The sequence below is a fragment of the Lynx rufus genome, unplaced genomic scaffold (assembly GCF_022079265.1).
Source record: "Lynx rufus isolate CCGP_SWC_20201006 ecotype Redwood Valley unplaced genomic scaffold, mLynRuf1.p SCAF_8, whole genome shotgun sequence".
In the NCBI taxonomy this organism is placed as follows: domain Eukaryota; kingdom Metazoa; phylum Chordata; class Mammalia; order Carnivora; family Felidae; genus Lynx; species Lynx rufus.
Genome location: NW_025814896.1, coordinates 73,816,023 through 73,839,761, shown reverse-complemented (window position 1 = coordinate 73,839,761; position 23,739 = coordinate 73,816,023). Strand labels below are relative to the sequence as shown.

General features: G+C 40.5%; 1 protein-coding gene across 4 annotated transcripts in view; it reads right to left on the bottom strand.

Moving 5' to 3' along the window:
- The window catches only part of EML6 (EMAP like 6), a 271,991-nt gene that overhangs the window by 112,350 nt on the left and 135,902 nt on the right, over window positions 1–23,739 (bottom strand). For all 4 annotated transcript variants that reach the window (XM_047068057.1, XM_047068059.1, XM_047068056.1 and 1 more), the window contains exons 7-8: window positions 3,009–3,210; window positions 304–441 (exon numbers count right to left, since the gene is read on the bottom strand). In XM_047068057.1, the coding sequence (XP_046924013.1) occupies window positions 304–441; window positions 3,009–3,210 (340 nt within the window). The remainder of the gene's footprint in view (window positions 1–303; window positions 442–3,008; window positions 3,211–23,739) is intronic.

The following is a 23,739-nucleotide window of genomic DNA, read 5'->3' as shown; positions in this document are numbered from 1 at the left end:
AAAACATTAATATTTTTGTAGTGAATCACATTATAGAGAATTATTCCTACTAGGAGATTAATAGGCAATAAACAGTCTCAGATCAGTTCATTGGGTCAAGACGTGCTGTCAAAGAAGTTGCCAAAGAACGGTGGATTTTCAGAGTGTTTGGATTTGGGAATTACAGATCGGTGACTGAATCTAGAATGTTCCTACTTGAAAGAATAAATGCATTTTTCCTAAAGTCCAGGCATACATTGTGACCAGGAGAACTAGTTTAACACAAGAGAATTTCTGATTATCATTTTCCCTAGCAGCACGTGCCTGACTCGGAGAACAATGAAAGAGCCGTCCTTCATGCCCAGGGCCAGCTGAGATCCATCCGGGCTGAAGGCCACACTGCGAACTGCTTCCTCCATGTTACAGCGGGCGATCAAGGCATGGTCAGCCAGGCTCCATAGCCTAAGCACAAGGACAAAGTAAAAACAAAACCAGTTTCTCAGCCATCAGCCAGCCCTAGGCTGGAAGGCTGTTCACCACTCTGATGATGATGACAACACAGGACGCACTAATTTCATACTAGTGTCCTTCCTCATGGCATGTCTGGCAATCTAAGAAGGTGTTTAGATTATCATTGGGTCATTTGCACCATTTGAAATCCCCAGCAAGAACTCTAAGACCAGAAAACCATTTCCAAAGATTTTGAGATTAATCAGATAAAGACATTTTAAACACTACTTCACACAACATCTTGCTATTCTCTTTGGAAATTAAACATTGTTCTTTATTTATACCAAGAATTGTTAATAACATTTAGAGAAAAAGAAGTACTACTAGGTGTTATTGTTAGTTTGTTTAAAATAATATGAGTGTCCTTCTAATAACTGTGTTATTTAAGTGCAGATAAATGGAAACACACATTACATTTATTGGCCTCCCTGGCAAGAAAGAGTATCTGTCTACAGTCACCTGCTGTCATGCTTCACAAGGCCTCTGGGTGTCCCACTGCAGATAGATCCACTCGCCCTGGTTGAGGCAGATACTTTAAGTGCCCCTGGCTGATGGGCACAGCTACTGCTGGAGAAATGGAGGTCAAGGGGCACGTGCCCCTAACACAGTTTGCAGCAGCTCCTGGAACACCTAATCCAGGCACCTCAGACTAAGTGAACGTGGACTACGTATTTGAAGATGCAAATAAGCATTTAAATGTCAGTTGCGATTGGGTAACTGACCTCTATCTGTTAGTACTCTTAAGACAGGCTTCTCTTAACATACAAACATTAGTATCTGCCAGAGGGGACAGAGAATCTCGAGTTCCGCCATAGGGAAGCAAGAATAAGTCACACATGTGGTGCGGTTTCTCTAAATGCATTCTGCCATCAGGACGGACGGGGGCATGCTCCTTAAAATGGAGAGTTGCACAGTGAAGAGCTTACTGATCCCTTAGGCAGCCTGCACTGTTCAGCCTAAAGCTCATGGTAGTCTTTCAATACCTCGTCCATTATTCATAATCTCATGCTGCTTTTAGCCTTGTACTATTTTAAGCAACGTAAGCTTTGCTTTACTAGCATGCAGAAACCATCACTCCCCAGTAGACTGTACCATCCTATAAAGTCACTAAGCTGATCTTGCTCAAGAAATTAGGAGTCAGACCCTTCTTAAATTTCAATACTCCGTGTAAAATAACATTTGTCATTTGAGCCAAATTAATGGTTAAGAGGAATAAGACAAATTCTGACAGCCAGGGCTCCTTGGAGATGTTTGCAATTTTGAGACTCAACTAATTTGTCAAAATACAAAAGCCAAAGACTTTCTTGAAATCATTTCTACCTGGATAAATATAAATCGAGTATCTCAGGTGTTTGAGTTGGTGGTACCATTTTGCCTGTTCGGGGAAAGCTCAGAGTAAAGGAAGGAAAAGGAAGAGAAGAGGAGGAAGTTGGGTAAAGAGAAACTTAAGCCAAATAAACATTGATGCCACATGGAGACACACTGTGTTTTCACTGATCTTTAGATTGATGGGGCTTCAGGGCCTGGTAAAGATCACAAAATGGATTTACTTTTAAAATTATACCTCAGTAATGAGCACACCGTGTCTTGATCAGATTCACAGACATACAGAGTAAGAGCAAGGGAGAAGCAGGAACCTGCTTCTAGTCTACAAAATTCTAATTTAGCTACTAGAGCCCAGAAGCAGTAATCAATCAACAAACTGATGGACCAGCCTCTCCCTCCCACCGGCATACACTCTTTCTGGCCTGCTTGTCATTGGGCACATTTAAAGGTCAGCAGTAAATACAAAAATATTGAAGTCAGTGTAACAAACTTCATCACACACTTCTAAACCCAGTGTTCAGTCCTTGAACAGTCACAAGGACATCAGAGGTGTCCTCGTATTGCTCATTTTATGCAATGCTGTGCTCTCAAAGAATAACAAATGATCCACAGCAAGAATCCTTGAAGCCCTAATAAAATTGCCTATTTTCTCAGGAACCAGCACTTTACTTTGATTTGAGGACAATGTCCAAAATTCCATTCGAGAATTTGCAAAGAAAGAACTGTTTACTCACATACTGAAGGCAACTCTGAAAATCAGAACTTAAGTTCTTTTGAAGACGAGTTCATGAATTCACCAGTGGAGATGAAGGTAGGAGAAAACGGAAATGCCATGTGCAGCCCCCTGCAGATGACCCAGCATATGAGGGGCAAATATGATCTTAGCACAGATGAATGTGCTGAGCTCTCATCTTTGATTGAAAGAGAACTGGGAGCCTATCTAACCAGAAGCAGTGTATTTTCACTCACTCAGAGCACTTTCACGACTTAAGATACAGCCAGAGAAAGGCGGCAACACCAAAATGCTAAGAAGCCAAGTGTGGTTGGGCTCAGTGTCTCAATGTTCTGTTTGGAACACGTGTGGTTCTACACTGTGGTTTATCTGTCTCTTGCGTAACAAGCAAATTTGGGCACAGTAACTGTGTTGTCCCAAGGCAGTCAGTGCATGACGACCACCAATGCCAAGGCCTCACCTGACAGAGCGATCGTCACTTCCCGTCACAGCCAGGGGCTTCTTGGGGTGCAGGGCCAGAGCCCAGAGCTCCCCCTCACAGTGGCCTTGCAGGATCAGCATTGGCTTGTCTCGTTCGCGCACAATCACTTCAAATATCTCACTGTCCTGGGTCCCTGCTAGGAGGCGGTCTGCTTTCCAGCACACGCTCCGGATGGAGAGGCCTGAGGGAAACAAGCAATTAAATAAAATGAAAGCGTGTATTCACACCATTGACGAAGAAAGGAAAACACCTACATGTCCTTTCACCAGGATAGCATCTGATGTAACACATCTTAAAAACTCCTGAAGGAGAAACACCAACACCACACGCCATCCTGTATTATTTACCACTTCCTTACCCCTCACCATCTGGATTTTACACATGAGTAGTCACTCTTTCCTGTCTGACTTAGGATAACCATGTGTTTTTACATCAGGATGCATGTGAAATACTACATCTTAAAATGAGTATGAGAAGAAATAGGACTTTATGAAAACCTATCCCTTTTTGAAATAATGTACTTCTGATTTACTACGGAAAAGTTAACAGTCACTTCAGTCTTTAGGATGCTAACACTGTATTAAAACTTAAAAACAAAAAAAAATTTAATGTTTAGTTTTAGTTTTGAGAGAGAGAGCGAGAGAAAGAGAGAGAGAGAGAGAGAGCACGCACGCAAACGAGCATGCACCAGCGGGGGAGGGGCAGAGAGAGAGGGAGACACAGAAGCAGGCCCGAGGCTCTGAGCTGTCAGCACAGAGCCCCATGCGGGGCTCAAACTCATGAGCTGCGAGATCATAACATGAGCCAAAGTCGGACAGCTTCACCGACTGAGCCACCCAGGCACCCCTAACACTATGTTAAAATTCTATGTGGGTGATACTCCAGAATGGCTAATTGTCATATCGGGTAAGTTTACTATGATCAGAACCTAGACTCATTTTGCTGGATAAACAGATGTACCATGTCCCAGAAATATGCAAATGAAACTGATTTCAGTCTCAAAATACCATCAAACATTTGTCAGTGAAGATGTTATTCTTCCCCCACTTAACATTTTATACAATGCTCTCTAAAGGCACAGTACTTCTTTTCTTCCACCTCAGGAGTACTTCATACTCTCCAGGCAGGTCTTTATTTGCCTGTCTGATTTGTGATCTCTTGAACTTCTTGTCAGTTTTGTTGCTTACCAGGTACATTATTTATTCACTTGGTGAGTTTTCTCAGGTCTGAATTAGAAATACAGATAGAATCCCACTTTCATAAGTACTGTAAATAAGGCAGGGATGTGGTAAGCTTTGAGATCTGAGTCGTCTCCCCAGTGGGCTTCGTGTCTTCGGCGTAGAAAGTACCAGAAGTCAGAGCACAGGTCTTTAGTCCTGCTCTACACTTGATTGGCCAGACACACCAGGAGTGTCCCTTTCTCTCTGGAGACCAGTTTTTCTCTGCATTAAATGCAGACTATAATTAAGGAGACCATGTAATTTATCATCCAAATTGTGACTACTTTGAAAGTCAAATTAAATTTACATACTTCAAAAATGTTTATTTTTTTCCCCAAGAAAGCAGCTTTACCATGTTAAAATAAAAAGTTCTATCAAAATATTTTCAAAGATAAAATTATAGTGACACTGCATTACAAAATGAAAAGTCCAGAACAGAGGAACGAATAGGCAGGGCACAGAGGATTTCCAAGGCCCTGAAACTCTTCACTATCATGGTAGATACATGTTACTATGCATGTAATATGCACAGAATATACAACACTGAATGTGAACTCTAATGCCAACTACGGGCTTTGAGTGATGATGCATCAATGTAGCTTCTCCCATGGTAACAAAGGTACCACTCCGGTGGGGGGTGTGGATAGTCAGGGAGGCGGGGCATATATGGTGGCAGGGGGGATAGGAGAAATCTCTATACCTTCCATTTAATTTTGCTGTGAACCTGAAGCTGCTCTAAAAAAATTAAGTCCATAAAAAAAAAATCCAGGAGAAATGCTAAAGCAAATGGGATGCTGGGACAAAAGAAGGGTTAACTGGGGGTATATGGGCACACTTTGTAATCCTCACTTTAATCAACTCACAGTGGCCTTAAAAGGATCCGATGAGATGATGCATTTATTTACAAAAAAAAAGTATTTTTTTTTTTTTTTTGAGGCACAAGCCTGTTTTTACACGCAGTAACTCTCTTTACCCCTTGCTCTGAATGCAGTTACATGTCTTGAAATGGAAGGAGAAAGCACACCGGCAGATTTATTATTCCTGCTTTTAGTAAGTAGAGATACCTTGGCAACGGTTAGTTCAGGGTCATTCAAAACCTTTCTAGCAAACATCGTGACAGGCTTTCAAGGTTGGGACGGACAGGGACGTGGTGAAAGCAGCCAGAGGAAGACTGCAGAATGACAGGGCGGGCAGCTTAGCGGCAGGCAACTCTGCCTTATAGCAACAATCTCTTTGCCCTGTCCCTTTCTTGTCCTCATCTCTTTCTCACGCTTTTCTAGAGGTTTAGTTACTACTCTCTAATTAACACAGTCCAGTTTCTTCCAGGAGGGGAGTCAATTTGTCTCCCTGCTGTCCTCCCAGCAGATCCTCCCTTAGGATCACCTATGATTTTATTCCAGAAGAGGTACAACACCTTGTTCTTCAGAAAACAGGAAGTAAAGAGGGATGTTAATTCCACTGCAGTATCAGTAAAATCTCAAATAATTTACTTTTTATTATATTTATTGTCCGTTTCATCTCACTAATGTCTGTGAATACAGGAGTTTTCTCAGTTTTATACACTGTTGTATCCTCAGTACCTACCACAGTGTTTGACATGTAGTACATGCTCAATGAAAATGGCTGAATAAAATAAAACATTAGAATCACAAACATTTCTTGTGTCCTTGGAGATAACCAAGAAATAAAAGAATATCCTCATCCTCAATGAAACCATTTAAAGGAGGGATATATTGACTCACTCATTCAAACAATTTTTATTAAGTGCTTACCATGTGCCCAAGACCAGAGCTTGAACAGTGAACAAGCCAGCCCATGCCCTATTGGAAATTACATTCTAAAGAGGAGCAAGACATTTATAAGCAGACATTTAGACACCAAAAATCAATTAAAATGATATATACAAGGTTCTGGTTCAAGATGGAATGTAGGAGGATCCTGAATTCACCTCCTCCCATGGTCACACCTAATCGACAGCTACATATGGGACAATTCCCTCTGAAAGAAATCCAAAAGTACTTGAACAATTCCTATGTATCAGGCAAACAACAAAACACACACACACACACACACACACACACACACACACACACACACCCTCACATCTAAATGAGTAGGGTAGGCTCAGACATAATCTCAATATAAATCCCACCCTTGGGCCAGTAACCCACGATTGGGAAGCTCACAACTATGAGCTTCTTTCTGAGAAGTGGAGGGTTTGAACACCACATCCAGCACTCCACTACTTAAGACCTGCACCTGAGAGGTGAACCCCCCAAATACCTAGTTTTGAAAGCCAATAGGGCTTGTATCCACAAGATCCACAAGGTTATAGCAAACTGAAAAACAGTGGGTTCACTGTGCCTATATTCCAGGGTCTGGTGCAGGGGTAGCTGAAATACCCAGTCTTTCTGTGAAACAGGCCTATTTGCTTAAAATTTCAGTCTGAAGGGCAGGCATCTAACCTAACACACATCTAGAGGCCTACTGAAATACTCTGCAAAGACTGAAGAGGCTGGAGGGTGCCACATAGACACTTCCCTCTGCCTTCCAGCTTGCTGTTATCTCTAGGAAAGATACAAGGGACACCATGGTTTTTGTGGCTACTGCCCAAGGGTCACCCCTTGAACTTTCCGCCAGCAGTGCCTACATTCATTGATCCTACAGGACTGTAACAAATGGAAAAACAGTTTTATTTTTTATCCTTCATTCAGATTTAATAATTATCAAATTTTCCCACATAAGCCTCTATTTCTTTTTTCTTTTAAAAGAAAATTTCAGTAATCATATAATTTTGTACCTCCCATACTTTAGTTGGCATCTCTAATAATATGGACCTTTGATATAGCCATAGTACCATAACCATACTTGACAAAATTTGGTATCGTCCAGTTCACGATAAAATTTCCATTATCTATAAAATATATTTTACTTTTATTTATTTTTCCTTTTCAAACTTTTATGTAAATCCTAGTTAGTTAACATACAGTGCAATATTAGGTTCAGGAGCAGAATTCAGTGATTCATCACTTACATACAACACCCGGAGGCAAATGGAGAAATCTGAGAAACCATTCTTAATCAACTACCCCCTAAGGCAGCAGAGACAAAGAAGACTGAGGTACCATCTTTCTGTAGAAAAGGCCAATTACTTTATCTTCAAAGCTGTGGCCTGAAGGGCCAACTTCTAAATAAATACACATCTAGAGGTTGAATGCAATCCTCTCCAGAGATCAGGGAGGCCGGTGGGTACCATCTTTACACTGTCCCTCTGTCCTACCAGGTCATCAGTGTCTCCAAGAAAGGAGCTTATGCACAGGTCTGGGACCCCAGCTTTTGTACCTTGCCCTCAAAGGATACATCTCTTGATAACCTGGTTCTGAAAGCCACCAGAGCTTGTGTTCACAGATGCAATGGCAGGGTAAGCAAACAAACAAAAAATTCTTAACTAGCTATCACCCCAGGGCTCAGTGCAGAGAGAACAAACAAAAATGCCCATCTCTGGCTCTTTCTCTGAAATAGCTACATGTATTTACTTAAAAAAAATTTTTTTTAACATTTATTTATTTTTGAGACAGAGAGAGACAGAGCATGAACGGGGGAGGGGCAGAGAGAGAGGGAGACACAGAATCGGAAGCAGGCTCCAGGCTCTGAGCCATCAGCCCAGAGCCCGACGCGGGCTCGAACTCACGGACCGCGAGATCGTGACCTGAGCCGAAGTCGGACGCTCAACCAACTGAGCCACCCAGGTGCCCCTACATGTGTTTACTTTAAAAGCTGCTGTCTGAGGTCTGGCTCCCAGTCACATTGAATATAGGTGCTAAGATCCTACCTTTTGGGACACTGACAGGTGTTAGCTTACCTTCAACTACCAGAAGTGACAAAGAACGAAGTAGGCTGTTTATACCATCATAAAGGTTTGAAAGACAATCAAGAGCTAGGGCAGCGTTAAGCAGTAAGATTCAGGGGCTCCTGGGTGGCTCAGTCAGCTCATCATCCAATTTCAGCTCAGGTCAAGATCTGGCAGATAGTGAGTTCGAGTCCCATGTCCAGCTCTGTCCAGTTCAGAGCCTGGAGCCTGTTTAAGATTCTGTGTCTCCCTCTCTTTCTTCCCCTCTCCCACTCATGCTCTGTCTCTAATAAACATTACAAAGAAAAAACTTAAAAAAAAAAAAACCAATAAGATTCATCTACATGAGGCCATCTCTTTAAGACTGGAGAGGTGGCTGTTTTATCTAAAGCTGAGAAACCAAGAATGAGAGTCAAGGAAAAAATGAACAAACAGAAGTATATGCTCAAGAGAACAACATAAAAATCTCAGAAAAAACCACAATGAATTGGTAATAAGTCATCTACCTGATAAAGAGTTCAAAAATAACAGCCATTCAGATGCTTACCAAACTCAGGAGAACAAAGCATGAACAAAGTGAGAATTTCAATGAAGAAATTAAAACTATAAGAAAGCACGAAAGAGAAATCACAGAGATGAAGAATATAATAACTGAATAATACATTAGAGGGGTTCAACAGCAGACTAGATGAGGAAGGAAAAACATCAGTAAACTCAAACACAGGGCAGTGGAACTCACCCAGTGAGAGCAACAGAAAGAAAAAAGGATGAAAAAGAGTGAAGGCAGCTTAAGGGACTTATGCAACAATATCAAGTAGACTAACATTGGCATTATAAGGGCCCTAGGGGAGAAGAGAGAGAGAATGGGGCAGAAAACTCATTTGCAGAAATAATGGCTGAAAATTTCCCTACCATGGGGAAGGAAACAGACATCCAGATCCAGGACACACAGAGAATTCCACATAAGGTAACCCAAAGAAACCTATACTATGACTTATTATAATTAAAGTGTCAAAAGTTAAAGACAAGGAATCTGATAGGCAGCAAGAGAAAAACAATTTAAGACTTAAAGCAGATTTTCAGCAGAAACCTTGCAGTCCAGAGGGAGTGGCACAATATATTTAACTTGCTGAAGAAAAAAACTGCCAACTAAAAATATACTACCTGTAATAGTTGTCCTTCAGAATTGAAAGAGAGAGAAAGACTTCACCACACAATTAAAAGTTCAAAGACTTCATCGCCACTGGAACAGTCTGACAAGAAATGTTCTAGGGACTTCTTCAAGTTGAGATAAAAGGGCACTGATCAATAATAGGAAAACATAAGAAAGTTTAAATCCCATCTGTAAAGGCAAATATAGAGTACAATTCAGAATAATTTAATGTTGTACAGGTGGTGGGTTAATTACATATAAAGATAGTATGAAAGTTAAAAGACAAAAGTAATAAAAACTATAACTATAATAATTTGTTAATGGACAAAAGAAAAAAGATAATAAGTTGTAACATCAAAAACAAAATAGGGGGGCAGGGAGGAGTAAAAATGTTAAGCTTTATTAGGCATTCAAACTATTATCAACTTAAAATATTCTGTTATAAGTTGTTTTGTAAAAGCCTCATGGCAATCACAAAGCAAAACTGTAATAGATACAGTAAAGACAAAGAAATCTAAGCATACCACTACTGAAAATCATCAAATCACAAAGGAAGAAAGCAAGAGAAGAACAAAGGAATTACAAAATAGTCGTAAAACAATGAACAAAATGACAGTAATACCGATCAATAATTACTTTAAATGTAAATGGAAAAAATTCTCCAATCCAAAGACACAGGGTGGCTGATGGATAAAAAAAGCCCGAAGACCTATCTATGCACTGCCTACAACAGACTTATTTCAGATTTAAGGACACACAAAGACTAAAAGTAAAGGGATAGAAAAAGATATTCCATGGAAACAGAAACCAAAAGAAATCTGGGATACCTATACAAGATAGGCTTGAAGACAATGACTGCAGTAAGAGACAAAGAAGGTCATTATATAATGATAAAGGTGTCAATCCAGCAAGAAGACATATTTGTAAATGTTTATGCACACATCACAGGAAAACCTAAATATATAAAGCAAACATTAACAGACCTAAATGGATAAATATGTACAGCAATACAATACAGTAGCAGACTTTAATACCCTACTTTCCTCAAAGGATAGATGATCTAGACATTAAATCATAAGGAAATAATGGCCTTAAACGACACATTAGACAGATGGACTTAAAAGACATTTAAAAAACATTCCACCCAAAAGCAACAGAAGGTGAGTTCTTCTCACGTGCATATGGAATATTCTCCAGGATAGATCACACATTAGGCCACAATTCTTAACAAATTTAAGAAGACTGAAATCATACTAAACATCTTTTCTGATCACAAAGGTATGAAATTAGGTGTCAATGACAAGAACAAAATTAGAAAATTCACATATATGTGATGATGAAACAACATGCTACTAAACAATCAATGGGTCAAACAAGAAATCAAAATAAATTTTTAAAAATGAAAATAGAAATACAACATACCAAAACCTTTAAGATGCAGCGAGGGCAGTTTTAAGAGCAAAGTTCACTGAGATAAAAACCTACATTAAATAACAGAAAAGATCTTAAATTAGCAACCTAACTTTATACTTCAAGGAACTAGAAAAAGAAGAACAGATGAAGCTCAAAGTAAGGAGAAGGAAGGAAATAAAGAGCATCGCAGAAATAAATTAAGAGACTAAAAGACAATAGAAAATATCAACAAAATATCAACAATAACAACAAAACTAAGAGTTGGGTGTTTTTTTGTTTGTTTGTTTGGTTTTTTTTGTTAAGAGAAAAGCAAAATAGACAAACCTTAAGCTAAACTCACCAAGAAACAAGAGAAGACTTAAATAAAATCAGAAGTGAAAGAGGAGACCTTGTAACTGATACCACAGAAATACAAAGGATTGTAAGAGACTGCTATAAAGAGATATATACATACAAACTGGACAAACTAAAAGAAATGGAAAAATCCCTAGAAACATACAATCTACCAAGACTGAATTATGAAGAAGTAGAAAATATGAGCAGACCAATACTGAGTAAGGAAATTGAATCAGTAATCAAAAACCTCCAACAAAGGAAAACCCAGTATCAAATGGCCTCACTGGCAAATTCTACTACACATTTAAAGAATTATTATCAATCCTTCTGAAATGCTTCCAAAAAATATAAGAGGAGGAAACCCTTCCAAACTGATTTATGAGGCCTCAATAAACTCGATATAAAAACCAGGCAAAGATTTCACAAAAAAATTTACAGGCCCGAGTTTAAGCTATATTACAAAGCTGTAATCATCAAGACAGTATGGTACTGGCACAAGAACAGACACTCAGATCAATGAAACAATTGAGAAACCAGAAATGGACCCAGAAACATATGGCCAACTAATCTTTGACAAATACTTAATAGAATAAAGACAGTCTCTTCAGCAAGTGGTGCTGGGAAAACCGGACAGCGATATGCAGAAAAATGAACCTGGATCACTTTCCTACCACCATATACAAAAATAAACTCAAAATGGATGAAAGACCTAAATGTAAGACAGGAAGCCATCAAAATCTTTGAGGAGAGAGCAGGCAAAAACCTCCTTGACCTTGGCCGCAGCAACTTTTTACTCATCACGTCTCCAGGGGCAAGGGAAACAAGAACAAAAATAGACTATTGGGACCTTGTCAAAATAAAAAGCTTCTGCACAGCAAAGGAAACAATCAGCAAAACTAAAAGGCAACCAATGGAGTGGGAGAAGATATTTGCAAATGACATATCAGATAAAGGGTTAGTACCCAAAATCTATAAAGAACTTATCAAACCCAACACCCAAAAAACAAATAATCCAGTGAAGAAATGGGCAAAAAACATGAATAGACACTTCTCCAAAGAAGACATCCAGATGGCCAACCGACACATGAAAAAATGCTCCACATCACTCATCATTAGGGAAATACAAATCAAAACCACAATGAGATACCATCTCATACCTGTCAGAATGGCTAACATTAACAACTCAGGCAACAACAGATGTTGGCGAGGATGTAGACAAAGAGGATCTCTTTTGCACTGCTGGTGGGAATGCCAACTGGTGCAGCCACTCTGGAAAACAGTGTGGAGGTTCCTCAAAAAATTAAAAATAGAACTACCCTATGACCCAGCAATTGCACTAATAGGTATTTATCCAAGGGATAGAGGTATGCTGTTTTGAAGGGGCACATGCACCCCAATGTTTATAGCAGCACTATCAACAATAGTCAAAGTATGGAAAATGCCCAAATGTCCCTCGATGGATGAATGGATAAGGAAGATGTGGTATAAATATACAATGGAGTATTACTAAGCAATAAAAAAGAATGAAATCTTGCCATTTGCAACTATGTGGATGGAACTAGAGGGTATTATGCTAAGCGAAATTAGAGAAAGACAAATATCATATGACTTCACTGATATGAGGACTTTAAGATACAAAACAGATGAACATAAGGGAAGGGAAGCAAAAATAATATAAAAACAGGGAGGGAGACAAACCATGAGACTCTTAAATATGGAGAACAGAGGGTTACTGGAGGGGTTGTGGGAATGGGGATGGGCTAAATGGGTAAGGGGCATTAAGGAATCTACTCCTGAAATCATTGTTGCACTATACGCTAACTTGGATGTAAATTTTAAAAATTAATTAAAATAAATAAATACAGAGAACAAACTAAGGTGGATGAGGGGGTGGGGCAGAGGGTAACTGGCTGATGGGCACTGAGGAGGGCACTTGTTGGGATGAGCACTGGGTGTTGTATGTAAGCCAATCTGACAGTAAATTATATACATTAAAAAAATATATAGGCCACTTGCCTGATAAGCATAGATTTGAAAGTCATGAAAAAATTTTTGCAAATCAAATTCAACAATACCATAAAAGATTATTACACCATGGTCAAGAGGGATTTATTCCAGGGATGCAAGAATGGTACAACATCTATGTACCAATCAATATGGTACACCACATTAACAAAGTGAAGGATATAAGTCATATGATCATCTCAATAGATACAGAAAACGCATCTGACAAAACTCATTATTCATTTATGATAAAAACTCTCAACAAAGCACACAAAGAGGGAATGTAACTCAACATAACGAAGGCTACATACGACAAGTATACAGCTAACATTATACTCAATGGGGAAAAGCTAAAAGCTTTTTTCTAAGATGAGGAACAAGATAAGGATGCCTACTCTTGCCATTTATTCAGTGTAGTATTTGAAAGTCCTACTCAGGGCAACTTGGCAAAAAAAAGAAGTAAAAGGCAACTAAATTGTTAAGGAAGAAGTGAAACTGTCACTATTTGCATATAACATGATTTGATATATAGAAAACACTAAAGGATAACAAAAAATTTAGAACTAATCACAAATTCAATGAAGTTGCAGGACACAATCAATACCCCCAATCAGCTGCATTTGTATATGCTAAAAATGACCTATCAGCAAGAGAAATTAAGTAAACAAACCCACCTATAATTGCATCAAAAAGAATAAATACCTAGGAATAAATTTAACTAAGGAGGTAAAAGACCTGTACACTAAAAACTATAAGACATTGATGAAAAAAACTGATGATGACACAAATCCATGGAAAGATATTCCATGCTTATGAACTGAAAAAATTTAAGATTGTTAAAATAAGTAGAATGCCCATATGACACAAAGCACTTTGCAGTTTCAATGCAATCCCTATCAAAATTCTAATGGCATTTTTTGTAGAATAAACAACCCTAAAATTCGTTGTATGGAACCACGAAAGACCCTGAATAGACAAAACAATCTTAAGAACAAAGCTGGAGGCAACATGCTTCCTGAATTCAAATTCTATCACAAAGCTACAGTAACCCAAACAGTATGATATTGGTATAAACAGAGATACACAGATCAGTGGAACAGAATTGAGACTCCAGAAAGCAACCCATAGATATATGGTCAATTGATTTATGACAAAGGAATCAAGGGACAGTGGGAAAGGGACAGTCTTTTCAATAGTGAGTGTTGGGAAGACTGGACAGCCACACACAGAAGAATGTAACTGGACCACTATCTTACACCGTACATAGAAGTTAACTCCTTATGGATTCAAGAATATATGAGCTCGGTGGCTCAGTTGGTTAAGCATCAGACTCTTGAATGCAGCTCAGGTTGTGATCTCATGGTGATTGTGGTATGTTGAGTATGGGGCCTGCTTGGGACTCTCTCTCCCTCTCTCTCTCTCTCCCTTCCCTACTCACACTCTCACACACACTCTCTTTCAAAACAAATAAATAAACATTTAAAAACAAAAAAGGGCATAAGAGCTGAAACCATAAAACTCCTAGAAGGAAACGTAGGCTTTCTGAAGTCACTCTTGGCAATGATTTTTTTGCCTGACACCAAAAGTAAAGGCAACGAAAGCAAAAATAAACAACTGAGACTACTTCAAACTAAGAAGCTCCTGCACAGCAAACGAAAGCAAAAGCAAAAGCAAAATGAAAAGGTAACCTACTGAAGAAAGTATTGGCATATCAAATATCTGATAAGATGTGAATATCCAAAATACATAAATAACTCATGCAGCTCAAGCAAAAAAATAAAATAAAATAAAGAATCCAATTTAAAAATGGGAAGAGAATGTGAATAGACATTTCTCCAAAGAAGACCTACAGATAACCAACAGATATATGAAAAAGTGCTGGATATCACCCATCATCAGGGAAATGCAAATCAAACCCACAATGAGATACCACTGCACAATGGCTATCATTTAAAGAGACAAGAAATAACGTGTTGGTGAGGATGTGGAGAAAAGGGAACCCTTGTACACCGCTGGCGGAAAGGTAAACTGGCGCAGCCACTGTAGTAAGTGACATGGAGGTTTCTCAAAAATTAAAAATACAACTAACACATGATCAAGCAATTCCACAGACAGATATTTACCCAAAGGAAACAAGAACACTAATTCAAAAGGAAAATGAAACTCCATGTTCACTGTAGCATTATTTACAATAGGCTGCTTCCATGTTCGGGCTAAGGGTTTATCGGTGGATAAAGGAATAAAGAAAATGTGGCATACATGCATACACACACACACACAGGAATATTATTCGGCCATAAAAAAGGAGACACCAATTGAGGGCATTATGCTAAGTGAAATAAGTCAGAGAAATACAAATATTGTATGAAGTCACTTGTATGTGCAATCTAAAAAACAAACAAGCCAACCCGAATTCACTGATACAGGGAATAGATTGGTGGTTGTTCAGGTGTGGGGTGGGGGTGCGAGGTAGGCAAGAGGTAGTCAAAACATACAAACATAGAGTTCTAGAATAAGTTAAGTCCTGGGAATGTAACAAACAACATGATGACTATAGGCTCACAACACTGTGTTGTGTATCTGTAACTTGATCGGAGAGTAGATCTTAAAAGTTCGCAGTAAAAGAAAAGAATTGTAACTGTGTGGTGACAGACATTAACTACACTTACTGCAGTGATCATTTTGCAATATATACACATATTGAATCATTATGTACACCTGAGATGATGTCATATTAATTACATCTCAACAAAAATGATGGACACGTACAGATATACGCACAGGTCTCAGCAGTGTGTTTAACTGTTATTGAAAGAGCCAAACCCCAATCCCCTCCTAATTCCACTGTCTTCAAGACTCCCCCTTTCTGAGCAGGCCTGGCACCTGTGGCTGTCCCGTAAGCCTGAGTATGCCAGTTCTCCCCATGGCCTCCAACAGCACGTCCTCTTCCATGAGGCTACATGGCTCGAAAACTGAAATTTCTCCCAGAGATCTGGCATTTTATTTGGTCCAGTATACAAACAGTTTTTTCTCCCCACCACCCCGACTATTCTTTTACCTACTTATTTTGGGGAACAGATTCAGAAAGGTTAAAGATTATAAAAAACAATCTGCCACCTGGAAGTGACATATGTTAACATTTTTACAATGTTTGATTTGTCTTTTAAAAAGAGGTTTAGGAACAAAGAAAAACTTTCCAACTCAATGAAGACTGATGAGCCTGTCAAGTTATACAGTGCCCACTGTGTTCTCAGACTGTGTCCAGAGGGTTCTTGGATTCCTCCATAGGGCCTACAGGGTTTGGCAAGGAGAGGGTGGGAAATCAAGAGACCAAGAGTCAGAGTTTGAGGATCCCACCTCTGTTTTCCCTCAGCACCTCACAATTTGTTTCATAGAAGATTTCATTTGATAAAAAAGATTCCACTCAACTAATCAACATATGGGAGAGGCTTTACAGAAGGCAAAAGCAATAGAATAAAGTTGATATGGATAATTTCTGACTAAATATGGGCAGAGGGAGGAGAAAGAAGGAGGAAAGGCGTTGTTACATTTTCATTGTTTGCAATATAAACTTAATGAGATGTGAACATTTTCTCTCAGAGACCAACTCAGTCTCTCCACAAATACTTAGTTCTTCCAACAGATAAATTATGTTTTGCCACATCAGATAGGTCAATCCCAGGAGTCTACCTAAAAAAATGGATAGGATACTGGACCACTCTGACATCCAAGGTAACTGTTTAAAATAGGAATCACTTCCTGAAAACACCTCAGCAGGCATAGAACTGTATTCAAGTTTCCTAATAATATCCTATTTTCATCATTTCTGAACCTAATTGCTGTTCTGCATGCAAGACTGGTGAAGAGAACAGCGAAGTCTCTTCTGGGTACATTCTGGAGAGTCCCTGGTGTTGTGGCAGATCCCTGACAGGATTCTGACAGTATTGTTCTTCTATTGTCTACTAAGACTCGGTTTTACCTTCTCTGACACAAATGCAGAGAACAGTAATGTAATCGTGGTTTCCTAGCCAGACTGGCCAAGATTGCCATTGAATTGGGAAATGACTAAGCTATTTTTGCTTTTTGTCTTCTGTTATGGGAGTCAGAAAAACATAAGCTATTATTTTAAATACGGATAGAAATCCACTAATAATAAAGAGAGCTCCAGGAAAAACCATCCTAAGTATTTAAAATCACAGTTCTCTTTTCTTCTAGACAAGTGTATGTTTCAGAGACTTTTGACAGTATGGGCCGAAGGCATTGTGAATTGGTGAGGTTGCCTTCTTGGGCACTCTATGAGAAATGTGGGGCTCTGGCCTGTGCTTGGTCCAGATAGCCAGCAGATGGCAGTAAAGAGCAACCACCCACCTAAACAAAAATCTACAACAAAGACCAAAATCTCGCCAACCCTTCGCACAGTTTCATACACAGAGCAGAGAATGAGTGGTAAACAGCATCCTTCTAATCCTTTTGGCGCATGTCCTGAAACCAGGGCAGGGGTAGATCTAGTCCATGAGTACATGAATATCCATACAGACCTAGAGGACACTACTTATTTTCCATTAGTTCACCAAGTGGTTGAGTATCTGGGCTGTTTATATGCCAGCCCCAACCCCTCCCAGCTGTGACCATGGCAAGCTGTTTAATCTTTCAAATCTTCAGTGTCCCTGTCTGTGAAGTGGAGAGAATATCAGCACTCATACTTTGCAGCACTCTTATGAGGAATCCATGCAATCATATATTTAAACACTTCACCTAGTGTTTGGCACTTAAGAAATTAATAAATCTGAGTTGTTACCTTAACCAGCAAGTTTTTGTTAGTCTCAGTGGAATGCACCTTACTGTATGTGCAGTTCGAGTCCAGCTCCAGGAAGATTTAACACCAGGAGCTACAAAGAAGTTGCAGTTACTTCCTTGTGTTATATCTTAGGTGCTGTTGTTGTTTTGATGTGCTAGCACCACAGACTGGTGGAAGGAAAGGCTATGGTCCAACACGCAAAGACAGAACAAACTATTTGGGGAATAAAATGGTCTTTTCCCCCAATTATTTGGTCCAAGAAGGGAAGACAGTGTGTGTGTGGATGGGGGAGTGGGGGGATATTTGTGTTCTTAAATCCAGGGCTCGTAGGTCTGCTATACAGCAAAGGGACAAGAGCAGTTGCTCGGTCCTCATTGTGCATTATAATCTACAAGAAAAGCATTTTTTAAAAATGTTTTATTTATTTTTATGTTGAGACAGAGCATGCGAGCAGAGGAGGGGCAGAGAGAGAGAGAGAGAGAGAGAGAAAGAGAATCCCAAGCAGGCTACGTAAAAAGTGTTTTTAAAAAAAATTTTTTTTTTTCAACGTTTATTTATTTTTGGGACAGAGAGAGACAGAGCATGAACGGGGGAGGGGCAGAGAGAGAGGGAGACACAGAATCGGAAACAGGCTCCAGGCTCCGAGCCATCAGCCCAGAGCCTGACGCGGGGCTCGAGCCCACGGACCGCGAGATCGTGACCTGGCTGAAGTCGGACGCTTAACCGACTGTGCCACCCAGGCGCCCCATAAAAGTGTTTTTTAAAAATATGGATGCCTAAGCCCCAACAAGAAATTCCTCTTGGTTGGCCGGGAGTGGGGCTAGGCATAGGTACTTTTAGCACCCCAGGGCAGAGGACTGCTTGTTGAGAACCACTACCAAGTGGTTGCCAAGCCAGCGTGTGTTATCAGATTTAGTTCCATTGTTGAAAATTCAGATTTCCAGCTACATCACCAGCTGATTCTAATGCAATGGTTTTTCAGGTACAGGTTGGAAAACTCTGCCCTAGCGGATTAGAGAGTCCAAGTCTGATGACCAGAAGGCAAAAGAAAGTGCAATGATGAGAAGTCAATTCTGAGTCAAACAAGCCGCTGTGTAAATGGGCAGGCATGATCCTCACTGGCATTACCCAGGCCTGTGCCCAGAATCGCACATATATGCTGGGAATGTTCACGACTCGGGAGGAGGCCCCATGGACAGCACCAGGCCCTAAATGGGGACGGTAAATACCTGTTGAATAAATGATGAAATTACAGCAATGACCATATATATTAATAGCCCAAAGTCCCAGAGTGATCATGCGACAGAGAACAAAAATGAGGATTAGGGCAGACCAAGTCTGGAGCAAACACTCTTCCCCACAAAGGTAATGCCCTTCTCCGTGGATATGCTTCCAGGACATGGTACCAATAATGAAACAAGATATGGTGATGGCTTTCACCTATAAACCTAACCTTATTAAAGATGGATTACTAAGGAGCACGCTAAGTAAAGAGGTAAAAGGTAATAAAAAAAAACAAAAACACAAGAGAGAATTCACTCAGTTGGAGGGAATGTAGGGGGAGGATGGGGACATGACAGCAAGGACCTCTGATGCCCCTTGATTCATCTTAGGATAAAGTGGCTGAGGCCACCAAAGGGGTCTGGAGCAGGCCAGGGACTCCTGATGTCCTAAGAATAATGCTGAAGGCAGAGTTTGGGAACCTGGAGGAAACTAGGGGGAGGGAAGGTGTGCATCTTCCAGGGATTTGTGAGCACAGACAACTAAGTGACAGGCCTGGTATTATGATTTTCAGAGCTCAACACAAAATGCAAACATGGGACCCCTTGTTAAAAAAATCATGAAGAATTTCAAAGATGGCCACAGAAAAGCACTCAACCAAGTGCTGAGCCCTTCTGAGAAGGGGGCCCTGTGACCACACAGATCTCATGCCCTGGGAGCTGCCATGCCTGGAGACCCCCGGTTAAGGGTTAAATGGGATCCTGCAGGGGCGTCTGGGTGGCTCTGTCGGTTGGGCACCAACTTTGGCTCAGGTCATGATCTCGTGGTCCATGAGTTTGAGCCCCACGTCGGGCTCTGTGCTGACAGCTCAAAGCCTAGACCCTGCTTCGGATTCTGTGTCTCCCTTTCTGTCTGCCCCTCACCTCCTCACACTCTGTCTCTCTCTCCTTCAAAAATAAATAAAAATTTTGAAAAAATGTAAAATGGGATCCTGCAGAGCACTTAGCACAAAGGCCTCCATGGACACTGGGAGCTGCTGCATGAGTTGTCAGGCCTTGCCACAGGCTGGGCAGGGGCTAGTCCTAAATTAGTCTGCAGGCTTCCTGCAGCAGGAAGGACTCATGGCCGGCTGCTCATGTCTCTAAGGGCTCTCTGCCTGAGAATTCCAACAGACTTCATAATGAAAGTTACTCTTTACTAAATCCTTGGCTATTGCAAAATTCCAAATCCTGTGGCCATAGGAACTCTGAAGAATCCACACAGCCTAACAGGACCTCTGAAGGCAGAAACACATGACCAAACCCACACAGCAAAGGAACTCCCAGGCTGGTTTTTATCTAAGACATGTTCAAGAAGAGTGTTCACAGGGGAATTACTATCAGAACAAACCAGACAGTCAGCTTCTGCTCGTGTGACAGCACATTCCACCTTGAGTCTGAACAAACAACACTGCACATGTCCCCTGGCGGCCTATTTCACCATCCCACCTTCTGCTCATGCTTGGTCTCCTGTAGTACCTCCAGTTCTTGAGCAGAACAACAGTGAAGCAGGTGGCCTGGCCCCAAGGACAATGGTGGGCAGACAGGGGGAGAGGTGACAGAGGGAGGTAAGAAAGCCAGCCAAGGAACCACCAGAACAAAAGAAGGTGCTTTCTCTGTTTCTACTGTAAACCAGGGTGCTCGCAGGTTTGAGAGTTGGTCTCTTAAATATTCTATACCAGGTCTGCTCAGCCACAGCACTGTTTAACATTGAGTGCTGGATAGTTCTTCCTCGTGATGGTGATCATTGCAAGGTGTCACTGTAAGATGTTTGGCAGTATCCCTGGTCTCTACTCAGATATGCCAGTAGCACTCCACAGTTGTGACAGCCAAAAACATCTCCAAGCAATGCCAACTGTCCTCTAGCAGACAGAATCAGCCATGACTGAGAACCACTTCACTCTATGATCCTCAGTGTACTTTGAGGAAGCCAAAGGGCATTAAGATTAGTGGGGAAGAATAACCTGGACTGCCACTTTCAATCCTGTCCTCCACCCTTCCCTCTGTGCTCCAGAACAGGGTGACCTATCTGAGGTGATGGGCATGATATGTGCCTCCCTAAACCTTTCTCTGACCTCCGACCACTGGTGTTTAAGGGCTTAAGCTTGAATACAGCAGGCTGACCAAAGAAAGGAACCAAGCTCTGTGTCCCCCTCTGTATCCTTGTCACTTGTGCTCCTTCCCAAGGCTCTGCACCCCAGTCACTCACATAACGCACCTTTCATTCCCTCATTGGCAGCTATTTCCAGGGCACCTGCAGGTGCCAGGCACTGTTTTAAGCCCTTAGGAAGCATCAGTGAACAAAATTTCCTGCTCTTGTGGAAACAGACAAGAGCAGTAAACATAATAAAAGGCAAATTATATTGTTTGTTACAAGGTGAGAAGGACATCTGGCAGAAGGAGATGGGGAGTGCCTGGGGGAGTAGAGGCTGAGGGGATTTCAATTTTAAATAAGACATTAGGACAGGTTCATCTGAGCTAAGTCCTAAAGAGGAGGGCAGTAGTCACGCAGACCCCTGGGGACAGTGTTGCAGGCAGAGAGAACAGCCTGGGAGCTCAGAGTTCACAGGAGACAGTGGCAGCCAGGGCAGAGGGCAGAATGGAAGGAGGAAGGCATGAAGGGGAGGAGTTCGTAGGCCATCTGGAGGACTTTGACTCTTTTTCGAGAAGAATAATGTGATTTGGCTCATGTAAGATTTTTTTTAATTTTGTTGATTCATTTTGAGAGAGAGAGAAAGTCCAAGTCAGGGAGGGGCAGAGAGAAAGGAAGACAGAGAGAATCCCAAGCAGGCTCTGCTCTGTCAGTGTGGAGCCTAACACAGGGCTCAAACCCATGAACCATGATGAGATCATCACCTGAGCTGAAGTCAGATGCTTAACCAACTGAGCCACCCAGGTGCCCCTGGCTCACATAAATTTTGAACAATCTCTGTAGCTGCTATTCTGAGAAGCAGGGACACGAGGTATAAATATAAAGCAACTGCAGAAATCTATGTTAAAGACAGTGGTTCGGGCCACCAAAGGGGCAGCAGAAGTAATGAAAAGGGTTATCTTGTAAGGGGACATGAGCCTCCTACTCTTGCTTAATGCTGAGGTAATGCTGCCTAACCTAATACAAGACATCTCTGGATTTGAAGTTTATATAGTTTATTAGAGAGAGCTACGATTCAACAAATATGTGTTTGAAGTTAAAATAAATACACAAAAAATTCCTAAGTAAAATGCCTGAAACATGCTTTTTAGATGAGCTCATCCAGTTGCTAGGCATGTATCTGACACTTAGTAAATGCTTAATAAATGTTTATTCAATGAGTAAATATATAATACATCCTATACTGTGTGAATAATTACCCTATTTCTTTAGACATAATCATTTACAACCACTATATCCAAGTATTTTATTACCATTGATGTAATTCATTTTGGTTGCCTTAAGAGTTATTTTTGGCTTTTTTGGTATCGCTGTAAGTCATTTAAGCTTCATTATTTTATGCAGATCATAAATTTGTTTTAAAAATGATCAAACTCAAAATGCATTGTTAAGTTTAAAGTGAGATAGGAGTGAGAGCCTGAATCCTACAATTAGCTGAATGCCAAGGACTCTGACCTCACTGTATTCATCCATAAGGTGAGAGCTCTACACTCCAAAATCCAATGTCTCTACCAGCTTGCAAATTCCAGAATTTTTCACTGAAAAGCATTTAGGGGTTCCACTATCCCATATATCTGAGATTCCTTGGGGCAGGTTGCACTTGGAATTGTGGAATTCAGAAAATTTTGGGTTTTGGACTCATTTAATACATCCAATGGGGTCTGGGGCAGCACCTTGAAATCAAATATTTCTGTAGTGATGTGTAAGAATATTCACACATATGAAGACAAAGAGCCTCATTTAAGTTCAGGTCAAGTTTCACTGCTAAATTGGTTATTAAAAATTTTTTAGAGAAAAAAAGAATGAAGTTAGACCCTTGCCCTATACCATATACAAAAATTAACTCAAGGGGCACCTGGGTGGCTCAGCCAGTTAAGCATCTGACTTTAGTTCAGGTCATGATCTCACAGTTAGTAAGTTCCAGCCCCACCCCTGGTGAGCTTGAGCCCTGCGTTGTTCGGGTGAGCACAAGCACTGCTTCAGGTAAGCATGAGTCCCATGTACAGTGAACCCTGCATCTCTCTCTTCCTTTCTTTCTCCCTCTCTCTCTCTCTGCCCCTTGTGAGATTCTTTTTCTCCCTGTTTCCGCTCCTCACTCACTCCTTCTCTCTCTCTTTCCAAAAAAAAAAAAAAAAAAATTAATTCAAAATGGATCAAAGATCTAAACATAAAAGGTAAAACCATAAAATATTGTAAGAAAATATGGGGGGGGGATCTTCATGATACAGTATCTATGGCAATGACTGTTTGGATATGATACCAAAAGCATAGGTAACAAAAAAAATTGGGCATCAAAATAAAAAAAAAAAACTTTTGAACATAATCAACATAGTGAAAAGGCAATGTATGGCATGGGAAAAAATATTTGCAAACCATGTATCTGATAAAGAGATAATATCTAGAATATATAAAGAACTCTTAAGATATGACAACAAAACACTAAACAACCTGATTCTAACATGGGTAAAAGACTTGAACAGAAATTTCCAATGAAGACATATAAAGGGCCAACAGGCTTATCAAAA